General features: G+C 42.6%; 1 protein-coding gene across 3 annotated transcripts in view; it reads right to left on the bottom strand.

Moving 5' to 3' along the window:
* Positions 1-17124, bottom strand: part of cpne5a (copine Va) — an 80132-nt gene that overhangs the window by 62522 nt on the left and 486 nt on the right. For 2 of the 3 annotated variants that reach the window (XM_005914869.2, XM_005914870.2), the window contains exons 2-3: positions 5146-5186; positions 4263-4309 (exon numbers count right to left, since the gene is read on the bottom strand). In XM_005914869.2, coding sequence (XP_005914931.1) covers positions 4263-4309; positions 5146-5186 — 88 coding nt within the window. Of the gene's footprint in view, positions 1-4262; positions 4310-5145; positions 5187-16356; positions 17117-17124 lie in introns of those variants that run through there. The other variant, XM_042228114.1, reaches the window with a different exon arrangement.

Here is a 17124-nt window from a genome sequence, read left to right as displayed (position 1 = left end):
AGAGCTGAAGATGACGGGCATCTCCAAAAGTTGATTCTGTTCATCTGGACGTAGCGTTTTGTGTGAGAAACGTTTCGTCACTCATCCAAGTGACTTCTTCAGTCTCAGCTGACTGCAGGTTTCAAGCTTATAAACAGGAAATTCGCATAATGACTGAAACCAGCCCACTGAAGGAACAATGGGCTGGGAGGTCAGTTCCTTAATCATAATTATGCAAATTCTCATGACCATTGATCAACAACCACTGACCAAAACCCACTGATCAAAGACCACTGATCAATGGCCATGAGTACCATTCACAGAGAGTTGGGGAATGGCTGCAATCACAGCATTGTAAGATGGCGAAAGATGTACCCTTAGGCCCCCTCCTCGATTCAGAGATGGTCTTTCCCTTTTCACGTAAATGGCCTCCTTGACTCCGCCTCAAACCAGCGTTCCTCCCTGTCCAGGATGTGTACATCCTCATCATTGAAAGAGTGTCCACTGGCCTGTAGGTGTAAATAGACTGCAGAGTCCTGGCCTGACGAGGTAGCTCTTCTGTGTTGTGCCATCCGCTTCGCCAGAGGTTGTTTGGTTTCCCTGATGTATAAGACCTGGTGTTTAGAAAAAATGCGTCTCAACTCGTCCGATACTCCTGACACATATGGGATCACTACAGGTTTTCACTTGGGCAGCGGTTGTCCTTCTCTCCTGGATCGGCTGGAGCTTTCTTTAAGTGCCTTTCCAGCTTTGACAAAAGTCCAGCTGGGATAACCACATTTACTCAGGGCCTTCTTGATGTGCTGTTCTTCTGGGTGGCTGTAGCAGGTCAGTCACTAACCAGAAGGTCGGTGGTTCGATCCCAGGCTGCCTCCTGGCTGCATGCCAAATATCCTCCCGGTCAAGATACTAACCCCGTGTTTGCCTACTGGTGGTGGTCTGCACCCTAACACTAGGGTCAGAGGGCCCGGTGGCGCCAGTGTTCGGCAGCCTCGCCTCTGTCAGTGCGCCCCAGGGAGGCTGTGGCTACAATGTAGCTTGCCATCACCAGTGTGTGAATGGGTGGATGACTGATGATATGTAAAGCACTTTGGGGTCCTTAGGGACTAGTAAAGCGCTATACCAATACAGGCCATTTACATTTCTGCCTCCCTGGCCGCTGTGTCGTGGGGATGGTGTTCGCTCTGTGTTGTAGCGTCCTGATGACACCCAGTTTGTGCTCCAGTGGATGATGAGAGTCAAACCTTAGATACTGATCCGTATGTGTAGGTTTACGGTACACGTCAGCTTTTAGATGTCCCCCATTACTGATGGAAATCTCACAGTCTAAGAAGGCTAACCTGCCACTTTTCATATCCTCCCTGGTGAATTTGATGTGTCGGTCCACCGAGTTAATGTGATCCGTGAAATGTGGTACGTCCTGAGATTTGATTTTCACCCAGGTGTCATCCACATATCTGAACCAATGGCTTGGTGGTGTTCCAGGGTAGGATAGCAAAGCCCTCTTTTCCACTTCTTCCATGTACAAATTGGCCACGATGGGTGAAACTGGGGAGCCCATGGCACACCCATGTTTCTGCCTGTAGAACTGACCCTTGTATGTGAAGTAGGTGGAATGAAGACACAGTTCCAAAAGCAAACACACTTGGTCGATGCTGAGAGTGGTCCTGTTGCTGAGGTTGGGTCATCCTGTAATCTCTTACGGACTACCTCCAACGCTTCCGTGACTGGGATGCAAGTGAAGAGAGATGTAACGCCGTACGAGACCATGGTTTCATCTGCCTCCATAATGACATCTCTCACCTTCTCAACAAAATCCAAGGTTGTGGTGTTCAGAGCTGCCCACCAGCGAGTTGAGGATCGAAGCCAGAAACTTGGAGATGTTATAGGTGACCGAGTTGATCATGCAGACGATCGGTCTTAAAGGTGCACCCTGTTTATGTATTTTCGGTAAACCATACAGACTTGGTGTAGACTCCCCTGGGTACAGCCTGTGGTATGAGGTCCGGTCAATAGCCTTGTCTTGTTCTAACTGCTTCAGACAGTCTATCACCCTCTTCCTGTAGCCACTTCCTGGGTCTTGTTTTAGGGGCTCGTAAGTATTTTCATCACTGAGTAGTGACAAAATCTTCTCATGATAGTCTTTCTGGTTTAGCAATACTGTGCACCGACCCTTGTCTGCCAGAAGGATGATAATGTTGTTGTCATCACTAAGTGATGTGAGTGCCTTCCTCTCCTCCATGGTGATGTTGGATACTGGGGGGCTTTGCATTGCTGAGACAGGCCGAAACTTTCATCCGTAGTTGCTCTGCTTCCACTTCTGCAATATTGTTGATGACAGGCAATTAAGAGCAGTATTGACCTTCTAATGCTCTACTTTAAGAAGACTGAAATGTCAATGTGTTTCTTTAAAACTTGGTAGGTCTGGAATTCAGACATATAAACCAAATGTATGTGTGTGTGTTGTCATGCAAAGGTAAGATTTATTTTCTTTCATCTACGGGGGCCACTGCAGGATTTATGATCTGTCCAAACTGCATGTCAGATGGTCTGCTACCATCAGAAGCCCCCTAAGCCAGCACCACTCTGAGGTCAGATAAGGGGTGTCTGTGTCACACATTATCTGTCACTTTTGGAGATCAACAATCTGACATTCACATCCACTTCAAACTGTGATCAGCCACTGCGTAGAGCCCAGGTTTGTACTTCTTTTACAACCTTGTATATCGACTTCCCCTCCGTCAAAATGCAACACCAACGTCAATGTCTCTGTGGAGGAAATGTCTGGAGCAATGCGCCATCTCATCACCATTTTTCTAGCGATCCACCAGTAATTTCTTAGAATTCTTTGAGTTCATATCCTGAATGTAAAAAAAACGAGTGAACAGGACTACTTGGGCATAGAATCGACAATTTTCTGTTTCGAATGTAGTGAAAATTTCCTCCATCTTTCACCCTGCAAATGGCTAATTCTTACTAATGCTACATTTATTTTGTCCGTGGCACCTGTGGAGGTGCTTTATGGTTATGGTCCTGGACGAGCCATTCATACAGTGAAAAATATTATTAAAAAAGGCCGATGGTATGCTTTGGAGCAGTGGAAGAGCTTTTGGTGGTTTATCACCCTGTCTCCTTGCCCACAGTGCTTTTTCAAATGGCCTGTTTGCCACACTGTTTCTGGTAATTCTTGTTGATCCCTGAGGTGGTTTCTCGTGTTATTTCTCACCTGTTCTTTGTGGTACTCATATTTTACTCATATTATCCAATCTGCTGGTAATCTTTCTGGGTCTGCTTGTGTTACCTCTGTTCTCAGTTCAGTTTTTGTTTTTACTTTTAGACAATATAATCAAACTATGGAGAGCTGATGGAGCATTTCCCAATCTACTTGTGAAAAGATGTAATTTGTGATTCAAATAAACATTTGACCTTTTCTCTGAACTCATTTCACATCTCTTCTTTGTAGTTTCTCTAAGCTAAAAAAGAGCAAGGTAAAAATGGTGGAGTGTAAAGCCATTTATACTGAGGTTCACACAGCAGCTAAGCAGAGTGGCTACAGGTATATATTATTCTTTAGGTTTGACAGTCAAACTGAGATCATTGCTGCTTATACCGTTATATTTTATGAAATAAAGACTAAAATTTGGTGATACTTTAGCTGTTTAGCTACTAATTTGTCCAGTGAATCCTGAAATCCAAGTTATCAATCTGTGCGGTACAACTGAAACACATTTTTGCCTTTTTGGAAGCAAAAACTCAACAAAACTATATGTTTTGTTTTTATTGGGGTATCAAATCTTTCCCATTTTAAATCTGAAGTCACACCACTCACCGTTCAATCCCAATCGATTTCAATGTGTAAGCAAAGAGACTAGTTCGACTGCCTTAGATCAAAATAATAAGAATTGATTTAATTTAAGTTGCAGTTTCAGTGTATGCCTTTAATTTGTGATTACAGTGTCACATAACAATTCCAGACGGGCCTAATGTCTTACTGCAACCTCTGTCTGCTTTGATCAGAGGGGAAGCCAGAGGGGACAGCGACACAGAGGAAAATCTTTAATGATACATGTAGCTGCCACCTTAATCAGTCACAGCTAACACAGTGCTGACCAGAGCACCAGCATTTACAAGGTCAGTCAATTGCAAGTGATTGGCACTCACAGCATTTACCTTGAGACAGAGGAGGGTGGGGAGGGGGTAAGCGGGATAAACAGAGTAAGATGTCACGGAAAAGAGACGGACTGATTGAGCTGTGTTGACAGGGAAACGGTGTGATCGCTTACCTCTCTCCACTGTTTGGTCTCTACGCCCTGGGTGTACAACACAACCACTGAGAAGTGATGAAGAAGGATGAGATAGCAGCGAAGAGAGAGGAAAAATGCAAAACAGAAGAATACGTCACCAAACAATCTCAATCAAGAATCCTGCCTCTTCAAATTATGTTTGTTTTGTTCCTTCTTTGCTGACATTCATGATTAATTATCTTGCCACGCCCTGACAACATAATGAACTGCCAAGCTTGATGGTTCTAGGTATGCTGTCCACAATCAAAAAAGAAAATCAAGATAGAGAGCCCCTGAACACAGCGACACCCATGCAATCAAAACACAATTTCTTCATTGTGGGATTCTCCTGATTCCCATTAGATCTGGCGACTTTAAATGAAGCTGGGGCGGGTGAATACCACATGACCTGTCATATATACCGAGGTTCAGCTTCAGGCGAATACAAAACAGGGTGTCAGCGCTATTTTCCCAGTAGCTTATTTACACAAAGGGCTTTTACCTCCTCCCTATTATGTTAAATGTCTCCCCCTCCATTCTCTATCCTGCAGGGAGTATCAAAGAAAATGCCTTTATGGCGTTTCCCCATGTGTCTCACCAAAAGATAGCCATTTGTATTCAAAGGCTGGCGTTTACACCCTGCATGCATTAAGGTACTTTAGCTCTCAGCAAGGAAAGGTTGTCACATTATTGTGCAAATGATATGCAGTTATTGAAGGAACACTTTGAAACAGCGCAGTAAACTGAATCAAAGTTAAGCTCAGCAAAAATAAAAAGTAAAGCTTTGTAAATGGAGACGAGGTGTCAGCGAACCATATTCTGAACAAAATCTCCCGCAGGAAAATCTGAGCTGCAATTATCATCGTAAAAGCTGAGAACTTACAAGGGTCAGATTTGGAGAAAGTGTCTCGGTCCAACAGATTCCTGTAAGAGAAGAAAAGAGTTGCACATCAAAATGTGAAAACAGAGTCCTGCATGTGTGTGTGTATATGCAATTTCCGTTTAAGACTGCAGGGCAACAGCTGTACACAATACACAAATGCTTCTTCTTTCATGCTGTGAAATCACTGAATGCCATATGCAAAGAGCTACAACATAATTGCACGGTAATTCAACAACCATACTCAACTTCACACAAACCACACCGCCCCGTGGGATATCATTTCCATGTGAGCACAATAAAGTGCAGTGGAAAGAGACAGTGGTAACAGGCAGAGGTGCCTTTCAAAGTATGGACACTACCTATAAAAGCAGCCTGCCTCTACAGTGCGCTCAGAAACTGCAAATCCTTTTAAGAATATGTAATCCTTAAATTAAAAAAATGCAGAAATGTGAGTATTAAACAAAAACATTTTTTTAAAACACCTGAAGATAGAATAGCATACATTAAATGTCAGATTTCTTTTATTCGTGTAAGTTTAGTAGATAACTGTAAATCTAAAAATGATGCAAAAAAACAAGTGGCATAAAAAAAACGCTCAAGAAACAGATAAACAGTTCAAACTAGGCATATTTATGGCTGGGTAATGTATTTAATTGTACACTCAATCACAGTTTTAACTTTCAAAGATTATTAAAATAAGATAATCAAGTTTCACAATAATTTGCTTCTTTTTGTCTCGTTTTAGAAATCCTGTTCATCTTCCCCTTCACAATTGTGCCTGCACCCATTCCTATAAAAAAAAAAAGCCCTGGAGAGCAGGCATTTTTAGCTCAGCTCAAACCCGAAGGACAAAAAGACAGTCTTTGAGCAATGGGAGAGGATAAAACAGCTGCTCGGAAACATTTTGGCTCCAAGTAATCTGAAAAGTAGATGCTGACACAAAAAATTGTCAGGGCTCTGTGTGCGGGCAGGCGGAGAGGAGGATCCAAACGCAGGACTCGAACACTGAATAGTAACTCAAAAAAAACCCTCAGCTTTATTTACTGGCAGAAAACAAAGCAAACTGAGCAACGGTACACGAAAGTACTGAACACAAAAACACACAGGTATAAGCCGAAGGTACGACACGACACCGAGCACGGGAAAACACAGGGCTTATATACACAGGGTGGTAATGAGGGAATGGGCAACAGGAGGGAGACACAGCTGGGAGAGATCAGGGCTGACGAGACAGGGGGAGCAAAGCTGCACACACTAACATAAGACAAGGACTTTCACAATAAAACAGGAAACATGAATCACTACTCAAAGACACGGACTCAACACAGAGAGGCAGACAGAAAATAATACATGGAACTCAAACAATACATGAGACAACAAATCCTGACCACGAATAAACAGAAAGATAGAATTCTAATAATAATGGACAAAGCACAAGAGGAACAAAACGATCATTCAAAAAATAAACCAAAACATAATAAACTCAAAATGCTGGGTCGAACCGACCCAGAACCGTGACAAGAATAATACAATTTGTGCTCAAAGTTCAAATAATGCCTGATGTTTTAAAAGTTAATAGATAATCATGTTAAATAATCCAGATCTCAGCACTGACCAAAATAATCATGATCACAGCTTCTCTTTAGCACCCATGTACAAACCAATGAGCAGCCTTTATTGACACTGAGCACAGCACCCAGCTTTCCTCATATGTACATGACAACGCAGAGGAGAGAGTGTGGCAATTAACAAGTTAGCAGCTCTGTCGCAGCAACAGAGTGAATGTAAGGTGTCCAAGTGACTCGGGCCAGGAACCAACAAGCTACAAAACAGACTACATATGAGAATTTATTTAACCATTCAAACCAATATCATTAGACTGAATGAGTCCATCACTATCTGGTTGCCTGTAGCATTTTGCACATGCTAAACTCTCTAAATAAAGCATTCACGCTTTCGTGAAAGATCTATCCAGTTTGCTAACACCGATCATCATCAGCTGGCACCTTTTCAAGCAGCCACGCACCCTGATTGGCTTATTGACTCAATCCACATAAGAGGCGCAATCAGCAATAATATTATTCATGTCATCCTTATTTTAAGCTAAAACCCTGAACATTTTCCCTTAATATGTTCCCTCTGTGCAAATTCTAATAAGGTAGGCATCACCTTTACAACATAAAGCAATGCTATCATCATTTACCATTTTAGATGGAAGACATGTTCCCAATGTTTTCAGGGATCTCATTAGCATATCTGTAAAGTGCAAAAGCTTGTGCCGCTAAATAACTTGATCGCAATTCAGAAAAGTCCTCTTCCCTTCAGGGGACAGCAGAATTTCAATGAATATAGATGAGGGTTCAGGACTGAATCCAAGCAGCAGGGCATCGTTCGTGTACATGTAATTCCCCATTCCTGGATACAAAATCTTCTGTGACAGGGAAACGTGGGGAAATGACAGATGCGGTGTTATTGGGTATTAGCCTTGGGCTGACCTGACTACAGTTGGACGATTGTCAGTGCAATTATCATTGGAAGTAACAAAGCCATCCATGACTAACCGCCTCTTTGTATCCACCTGTTACTGTCTGGCATCCATTACCCTCAAACAATTAGCTTGTCCATCACCTTATCCCTGCTCTCAGAGCAGACAAGAGTGGAAAACATGACATCCTCTTTTAGTTTTGCTCCATGTTCCTGTAGAGCACAAGCCTTCGTTTACCTGGCTAAACCTTAATTTGTTTTTGCAGAACATTTTTATTCCAGAAAGAAATGATTAGTATACAGATTTATACGCCTGTACAAATTAATCCAGGAGCTTAATGTGCGCATGGCCAGAGTGTGCGCATCAGTGCCGTAGGACGGGTATTAACATCTCAGATAATCCGTCTGCTTTCACTGAAGTAACGCTGCCTATTTCAAAAGTTAACTCCTTCTCTTTGCAAATCTCAGTGGGATAAGAGAAGATCATTATCCCGAAAGCCGATGTAGGAAAAGTTTGTTGATGAAGATGAGGTTCATTGAAAGTAGGACAAAAGTAATTAGATACAGCTATTTTTCATTCACACCATTTCATGTATCCGCCTGCTTTCAGATCCCAGCGCTTTTGTGATCACTATGGCCATCTCATTTAAAAAACATGTAATGAAAACAGCAAACTCTCCTTTTTTCTCTATTGCTCTTGATCCCGTCACCTTCATTAAAACTTTGATTGCAATAATCTCTTCTTTCTTACTTAAGCTTTTCATATTTTAGTGCGCCTGGAGTAAGAGTCAGCAGTGCATTATTAGATGTTTAACAAGAATAAATTCAATTTCGCTGGAGAAAAAAGCAGAATATAATCTTAATAGCTTTCTTTTCTCTGCCTAATCATCCCTCACAAAGTGATGTTTGTTTATTCGGCAGTGAATTAAGCTCATAGTTATTGGTTATGCACACTTCAGTTGATAAATACAATAAGCCACAACCAGGAATTTCTGTAAACGCTGAATTAGCATCGGCCCAGAAATGCACGAGCTCTTAAATCAAATCTCTCTCTCTCTGCTGGTATAAATGTGTCAAAAGGCGCTGTAGTTGATAAATGGTTTCACTGAATGCCCAGTGTGAAGGAGATTTGACCTCTAAAGCATGGCTGGCTGCTGAACTCTAATTAAAAAAGAATATATTAGGAAAACGCTCCCTCTCAGTCAGATCCCTGGAGATATTTTAGCAACTCCATGGTCCAAGGGGCTGATTATTAAACTAAGAAATGTGGAATTTAATTCCCGTGCCCACAGTGCCTTATTGTCACCAGTCCCTTAAGTCTCCTCTGCTTCCTTAAAGTTGTCAAAGTCCTAATTGGCAAGTTGGAGAAATGGTATCTAATTCAGTGGAAAGTGGTTTAAAATTGTCCTGAATCTAACTGGCCAATGAGCTGCTGCCTCATTGGTTTTTACGAGGACATGACAAATGAGAGCCTGAAAGTCAAGTAGGACTGATTTACAGGAAGAAAACTCTCCATAATACATTAGAGACGGCGGAGAAAGCCGGGAGGTCAAACAGAAGGATGGTTTGCATTTCAAGTCTTCTCTGTCACTTCACTTTCTATTCTGCCTCATGGCTCTCTCTCTCTTTTGACAGACGACAGACCTCGCCTTTTCCATTACGGATCATGGGGTCCGTGGGACTATTTCCTGTCTAACATGCCCTTGAGCAGATGTAAAGGGTCAAAAGGTCAGAGAACAAAAAGGGGAACGTATATAGTGCTACAAAGAAGAGGAATCCCATTATGTACAGTGAAATATTCAGCTTTTCCTTAAGGGTAATTAATTTTTTATAGCGCAAAAATTATGTATAGCATACCATATAGCAAAGCTCATCAGATAGCATGCATACAAAGGAGAACCTTCTCTGAGATTTAAGCAGAAACAAAAATGAAAACACAGCAGATGAAAATGTATGTGTGGCTTTGTTTTGCTGCATTTTGTCTGTATTTGGAGTCACGATCAGCGATACAGGTTAATGTTGCTTTTGTCGAGAGCTCTAAAACCTCCCCTCTGTTACATTAGACACACAATCTGGTCTCCTTATTAGTGAAACGCACATCTGCTGTCTTTCACTGTGATGGCACCAGGTGTCTTCTTTTCCTCCATCTGTTTAATTATTCAGTTTCTGCCTCGAATCTCTCCAGGTCGACAGTACCTGCAGCAGAGCACTCCCTGGGCAGCCATCTCACAGGCAGTGACAGGATCTCAGTCATAAACCTGCTCTTCTGCTCGTGTAATAAATGAGAAAGCACATACGCTGCAAATCCCTGTATCGGGTTGGCTTTTGCCATGTTGCTAATGTCCGATCTGGGAATAATAACGTTGCTAATTGCATACTGTGACAGCCCAGGGTTTGTGCAGAGAAAGATTCCTTTTACAAGAAGGGGAGGGAAATAGAGACTGATATTATAGGGCTTATAACTCTTGGCAAAGCTCTTTGCACTGAGTCTAGTGTGAACTTGCGGCAATCCAAAAAAAGCACCAAGCTGCAGGCATACACTATCCAAATCAGCTACAAAATGGCAATATAAAGCACTCTGAATTGTACTCTAGGCACCACACTGGGCACAGTAAAGAATCAGCTCATGCATATTTTGGCAACTGATCATTTAAACAGAGAGAAGACACTCTGCATGCATTCTGCCAAGTGTGGAGTGAAAAGAAAAGTGATGATGATCATTTACAAAGAAATGATATCACTAATTGAGGTTAGTGAAGCATCAGAGAGCTGCGAGCGCACCTTATAGTGTGGAAATAGAGAACTGTGGCTGTGTAATTGGTGGTGGACACATGTTGAGCATCAATAGGTGAAAGCAACACACAGCAGGTGGGTGGTGGTAAACCGTAATGAGCATGAAATAAGAAACACTAACTAATGCCGGGAGAAAAAAAGACGTCAGACCAACTTGTGACACACGCCTATGCACTCAAACACACACTAATTGACTGGGTTGGAAATAAGTGTTCCATGTTTCTCAACAAATATCTTCCTCTATTTAATTTTATGAGATAAACGCTGTAATAAGCATGTCCATATTAGAGCCCGAACAGCGTAGGGTTTAAAGACCAGTACCCACCGATACAGCACACAATATATTTTTACTTTCAGACACAAAAAACGTTTATTGCGAGCAGTTATTTGCCTGTTTATGCTCTGCCTAACTGCGCTCGGATCAGCTAATGGTTAAGTTGCCGACTGCCCTCTGGTGGACATACTGTGCGATGACAACGGTCGGAACATGGTTGAAGGGTGTTTCTCCCAACTGTTCCTTACTTTTATTTTTCATTTATCAGCTGTTGTAAATGTTTATGCTGATAGTTCAGCAAACTGCTAATACTGTATATGGCCCTAACAAAAAGACAAAAGGTCGCGCTACAGACTTCAAGATTTATTTACTGGGAGTGGCCAGAATGGACAGGAATAGAAGTGAGTACATCAGAGGGACAGCTCAGGTTGAGCAGCTTGAAGACAAAGCTGAAGAGACGAAGCTGAGATGGGTACTTTGGACATCAGCACAAGAGGGATAGCGGATATACTGAGCAAAGGGTGTTGAATATGAAGCTGCTGGGCAGGAGGAAAAGAGGAAAACCTCTGAAGAGATTCATGTGTGTAGTGAAGGAGGACACAGGTGGTTGGTGTGACAAGAGGATACTAGTGAAATGGGTGAGATGGAGGGAGATGAATGTGTTGACTGCTAAAAAGAGCAACGAAAGAAGGCAAAGAAATAGAAGAAAAGCCCTGATGGGCTCGACCCTGTATAGCAAACCTTTCTTTATTTTAACAGTCTCATCTCTGTAAGTCAACTTTTTCATCCAATCCACACTTATTACTGTTTTTATGACATCACTGTTCATAAATGTGGCCGGTTGCTTGAAGGAAGCCAGGATCCCCATTCTTATTCCCAACGAAATCTTTCTTTCTACCTAAAATCTGATTCATTAGTTGCCTCTCCACCTGGGGAAGAAAAGCAGTCAATAGCACAGCGGCAGATCTATTTAAACAAATCAGAGATGTGTGCGCTGGCCCATATCCAAGGTTTCAAGGCATTCAAGACTTTATAAATTGAAATTTTAAACATCTTTTAACAATTGATTTTTTTGTTACTTTGTTGTAGAACTTTTTACTTCCTATGGCTTTAACCTGGGTTCAGCCTACTCAATCTGCTTAAAAACTACAACCTTACATGCTCCATTTGAAAGCTTCTAACATAGAAAAACCCATTTCAGTGAAAATTTGACTGAATTCCTCCACAAGCTTATAATCATTTGCTTGGTAGCGTGTAAAAATTTGACTGATAATCCATTTCCCAATAGAGAATACTAAATATATTTGTAATTTAAAAAAAAAAAGAAACACGCACAGAATTATGCATAGCTACCAAAAGCACACATTCTCACACATGTTGGCTGAAATGTCCCTTATGGCTACTGGATAACATGTCCACTCTAATGCAGAAACAGAAAAAATCCTCAGAGACGACAATAAGCTGACACTGAGTAGCTCGTTTAGCCCTTCAGCTAAGACTGCCAACGAGTGAAAGACCTTCAACATATGCAACGCAGTGTGGAGAAATCTTCACCGAGTAACCTGTCACACTTTGTGCAAATCTGCCACCAGCTCTCATTTTCCAGACACGCTGTGATATTAGGTCAAATACGCCCTCACGACAAATCCTCCAACATACTCTGCTGACCCTTAAGTTTTTCGGAAAATAGTGACAAAAGCAGCTTGATATTTCTGAGCCACTGGGGACTGCTTTGATCTCTTATTGCTACAACACACTCTTGACTTCCCCTGTCATTCCAATCAACACTTTCACATGAGGCAGGCAACATGCAGAGTGTTATAAACCTCTGGCATGGCACTGCAGTTGTGCTTCCATGGGATCCCCCTCTGCTGTCATACATCCCAAATGAGAATATATTAATAACACCGACACCACCACAAGCCAAGTGTCTGGGATCCAAATTCATTTTCACTATGTCAGGGGTTCATGCATAATTATCCGCTTCATCGGCCTGTGAGACTCGTCTGCTGCAATGTAACATCCACAAAAATGGGGAGCAAAAAAAAATAAATTAAAATCTGCCTCCTCTTGGCACCCTGGTGTCGTTTAGCCTTGATCACCAAAACAGATGTGACACATCATCCAGAAACACAAGCCATCCAGTGAGATAAAAGCTGCAAGCTTGCCTCAGGTCAGTCTTAACCCAGATCACAATATGAAAAGCACAAGGAAAACGCTGCAAATTGAAATTTCTCTCTTACTCAGAGATCTTTTATTAATATTTTATGTTCTTACACAATGCAAACTGGTTCAGTTCAAACTTGCTGCCTGCCAGAGCAAAACAAAAGCATGTTTCAACCAGAAAAACCAGGTCACAGCTTTTACTAAATGGGTATCCAAGACTGAGTGAGAGTAGCAGCTATAAGAGCTATTAACATAACAACAGCAGCGAAGTTACACACCACGCCAACACATTCAAATAAACAAACGGTTGGTTACACAGCTCGAGTCCAAATTGCTCTGCTCGAGCAGTAGCTCTTGCTGCATCGAGCAGTGACACCAAACATCCTAATCGTCCTGATGATTTCATTACGCCTTCCCCTCTGCCGCAATGATTGTCTCGGGAAGAGACCAGATCCAGAGACAAGCCTCAAGTCTTCAGACTGACCTCGCGGGGACAGCAATCAGTGGCCCTGTGCGCCAGGGGAACCCCTCCTGCACAGGTTTGCCGCAAGACTGCTGGAAGTCATGTGGTCCCTGCGTGTTTCAACAGGTAATGAATCCCTCGGGTGATGAGTGGCACGGATGAGTTACCCCCCCTCCCTCCAGCTATGGAATGCATCGATTGAAGGCACTGCTACTCTAACGAATCTATGACAGCAAATGAATGGTTACAGGGAGGCACTAAAGCAACAGCAGGGAACAGAAGGGGATGGACGAGCTTGCAGTGTCTTTGTCTTTGTGAAATAGGTGAAGGGGGCTGATAAAGTTTGTGTTCAAGCTGTCAGGTCGGAGGTGGAGCACAGTGGAAAGGGAAGGCAGCTCTGTCACCCAGTTTTACTTGTAATCACCTACCTGGGTGTGCTTTGACAAGCCGAAGAGGAGCAGTAAATTTCTAGAATTGGCCTATGTTGGCAAATGGCAAGGAAATAAATAATAAACATTTGTCCTTCTGCTTGCTGGTGCCATTGGTCTATTGTGCTAAAACAATCAGAAAAAGGAGTTTACACCTCTGAAACAGCCACATGAAAGCCCTCATTCGTGCAACTTTGTTACACAACTTGCTTTCATATAAGCATAACAGACGAAGCCAAATGTTCAGTTTATAGCAAGAAACTTTTGATTAAGTATTTTAAAAAATGACCTTGATCCCACTCTAGCATCCTTGCTGTTTCCATATCCCGCCTTGAAAGCACATGAACAGTGCGCAGTAAAATCGTCTACTCACAAGTGCATATTTTTTTTGTTTTAACGAAATAGTTTTATTATTCAGTCATTTCTAACTATATAAAAAAATGCGATGCCAAAAAAGTAATCATTCAGAAGCAGGATCCCCACCACCAGCCCTCCGTCGCTGTGTTCTGATAAGGGTTGTAAACCTTTGTCAGGCTTGTCGAGCTTATCAGAATGATTCCCCTCCCTTGTTACGGTCACATAAGCGTAAAGGGTAAACACAACATTTACAAATCATTACTGGATTTATATGCACATTCTGATGAGCAAACGAGAAACTGGGGGTAAAAAATCTTCCTTAATAAAGTTCAGCGTGTCAAGCCTTTAGCGGCTCTTCGGAAGGGGGGGGGGGGAGATTTTATTTGCTTTTTTTGTCTGTGTGCAAATTTCTTCCAGCATTCATTCCTAAAAGTGGAACCACAAAGTTAAAGCCCCAGTTTCCCTAAAGTCATTGTACATGGAAACTCTGAGACAGCCTGCTAAGCTGAGATATAGAGAGGGCACATTCTGCAGTCCACGAGGATTCACATTTACTCCTTTGCTCATAATTAAAGCAAACCACACGAACAACTTAAAAAACATTCACCAGAGCTGCTTTAATATTAGCTAATCAACACATTTATTACTGCCACATAAGACTTGGAGGGGTCAACTTGTAAAAAACACCAGGGGACAACTGGTCCTAATCCAGTAAAATGTATTCACTTGACTGTGTTTGATAAAAGGCAGATGTAGGAAAAGAGGCTACTTGAGTTCGAAGAGCCATCTTATCACTGAGTTAGAGTGCAGTCCTCGCAGCTAAGAAGCAGATGCTCGGGGTATGGCTCACTGGTTGACCTGTGAGCAAAGCCAATCAGAGCCATAGACAGGGAACAATGTGCTATCACGGTGATATGCACTTGTTTTGATAAGCGGTTGTCTGCCTGAGTCCCTCTAGTTTGTCAGACGGGCTTGCTGCAATATTGGCAGAGGGCTATGAGAATGCCTGTAGGGCTGCACGGCACAGTTCAATTCCATGTGCGCTGCAATCTCAGAGCTCTCAGGCTTGCTAAATCAATTACACAGAGTTGTGGAGCCCGGGCTTCTCCCCTCATATAACACCAATTGTTTCTGTTTGCTTGCACTGGATAGATAAAATATACACTTCCTGATAAGTGGATAGAATAGCTGCGTGCATTGGTGTGTATTCTGCATGAGTTCAATTTTTGAGATGTCCACTGAAGCAGCTGTCAGAGGTCAGACTGCAGCAATCCCCGCAAGTCACAAAGAAGAACAGACAGCAACTGAAGCCTTTGCATCTAAAGCAGACGATGTTTCAAGGCCCCAGTGAAAGCAGGAATAAATTTTCCTTCTCCATCAAACTGAGTCCAAGAGCTAGTGTTTGGAGAGAAATTAATGACAAGGGCGCTGCAGATCAGAGCCTGGGGGCATCAACAGAGCCCTGGCTTAAAGCTCGGATGTCTGCAGGGAAAAAACAACAGCGTGCTCCAAGAGGGAAGCAACACAAGTCCAGCTGCTACTTGTACCAAACGCCCCACACTGGATAAAACCCACCCTAAGCTCCATGTCTGCCTCAAACGCAATCTTCCCACACACTCGAATTTACCACAATTTTACACAGTTGACTATTTTTGTTGCATAAACAAGGGCTACAGCAGAATGCTCCCACGGGGCTTCATGCGGCTCATCATCCTCAAACAAAAATCAATCATCATCTCGTCACCTGTCCGCCCAATAAAGGTCAGCTGACACGTTTTTGAAATCTGGCTAATTAATATCCAGAATGTCACAAAAGGTCAGCTACATGCTAACGGCTTTGTTGGTTTTGTTAAGCTGTTTGTTGAACTCGCAAAGGTAAGATTACAAAGCTTATTTAAAATTAAAAATCACAGTTTTAAACAAGATCGACAGTCAATTCTCCTTCCGGGCAACTCACTGAGTAAATATTGCAGACGAGGGAAGAAAACAATGGCAGCGGGGTGTTTGGCTGATAAATCTCTCCCTTGTGGTTTTATTTACTTCATTTACATGCACATAACGATGCATGTAGCCGGGAGGTGAAAAGAGCTAAATACTGTGAAACAGGGCAACATGAGAGCTGGAGGGAGGCCATTGAAACACAGATTCACATCACATTTTATGAGCAGCTCTCATTGAAATTGCACCTCCTGCACGCTTAGGCTCTCATATGTCTCAGCATCATACTGTACATACTGTGCGTATACCTGCAACCAGCGCTGCCCCACCCTACCCAGTCGAGCAGGCTCCTGTCACATCCGTGGTATTTTTCCCGCTGCATCTACTTTGGGATTCAGCTGAAGGCTGCTGGGAGGAAAAAACTGTTTAGTGTTCATCTTTACGTCTCGGTGACAAACTACAGTCGTTTCGGGGGAGCCTGACAAGCAGTTGCAGAGGCTGACACATGACACGCTGCCTCGGGGGAAACCTCTCGGGCACGCCAATAATAACTCCACGTCGCTCGGCATCTCCCGAGGCACGCGACTGGGCGCGTGCACAGCACACAGCGTCGTACCCGACCTGATTTATGGAAATAAGACACCAAAGTGCAAATCTTAGGGCGGAATATGCGTAAAGTTTGCATCGCTCTGGTTTCTATCACAGCATCTTTTGCTCACTATAACCGGGGGAGGACATCACTGCAGTTCTAATTAGTCGCTGGGTGAATTTCTAATGATATATTTTTTTAACTGCTTAAAAATAATTTTTGCTTGTGGGTTTATTGGTGGGCTGGAAAGTTTTTTGTTGTTTAGCATGTTTATACTTCTTTTAATGGGGAAATATTAAGCAGGGTTATTAAAAAAAAACAATAAATAACAAAGTAAAAACATCAAAAAGGTAAATGACGCCTTAAAAATGAAAATAAAATGAAAAAATTACCAATTTAAGTGCTTCTCACAAAAAAATGTAGCCAAAAGACGCGCTAAGCTTCCCAAACCTGACGCAGACGGGGCAGCATCAGCACCCCGATGGAC

The sequence above is a fragment of the Haplochromis burtoni genome, unplaced genomic scaffold (genome assembly GCF_018398535.1).
Source record: "Haplochromis burtoni strain Fernald_Lab_line unplaced genomic scaffold, NCSU_Asbu1 Contig_9, whole genome shotgun sequence".
In the NCBI taxonomy this organism is placed as follows: domain Eukaryota; kingdom Metazoa; phylum Chordata; class Actinopteri; order Cichliformes; family Cichlidae; genus Haplochromis; species Haplochromis burtoni.
The sequence above is the reverse complement of the archived record's forward strand: the minus strand, read 5'-3'. Positions and strand labels throughout refer to the sequence as shown.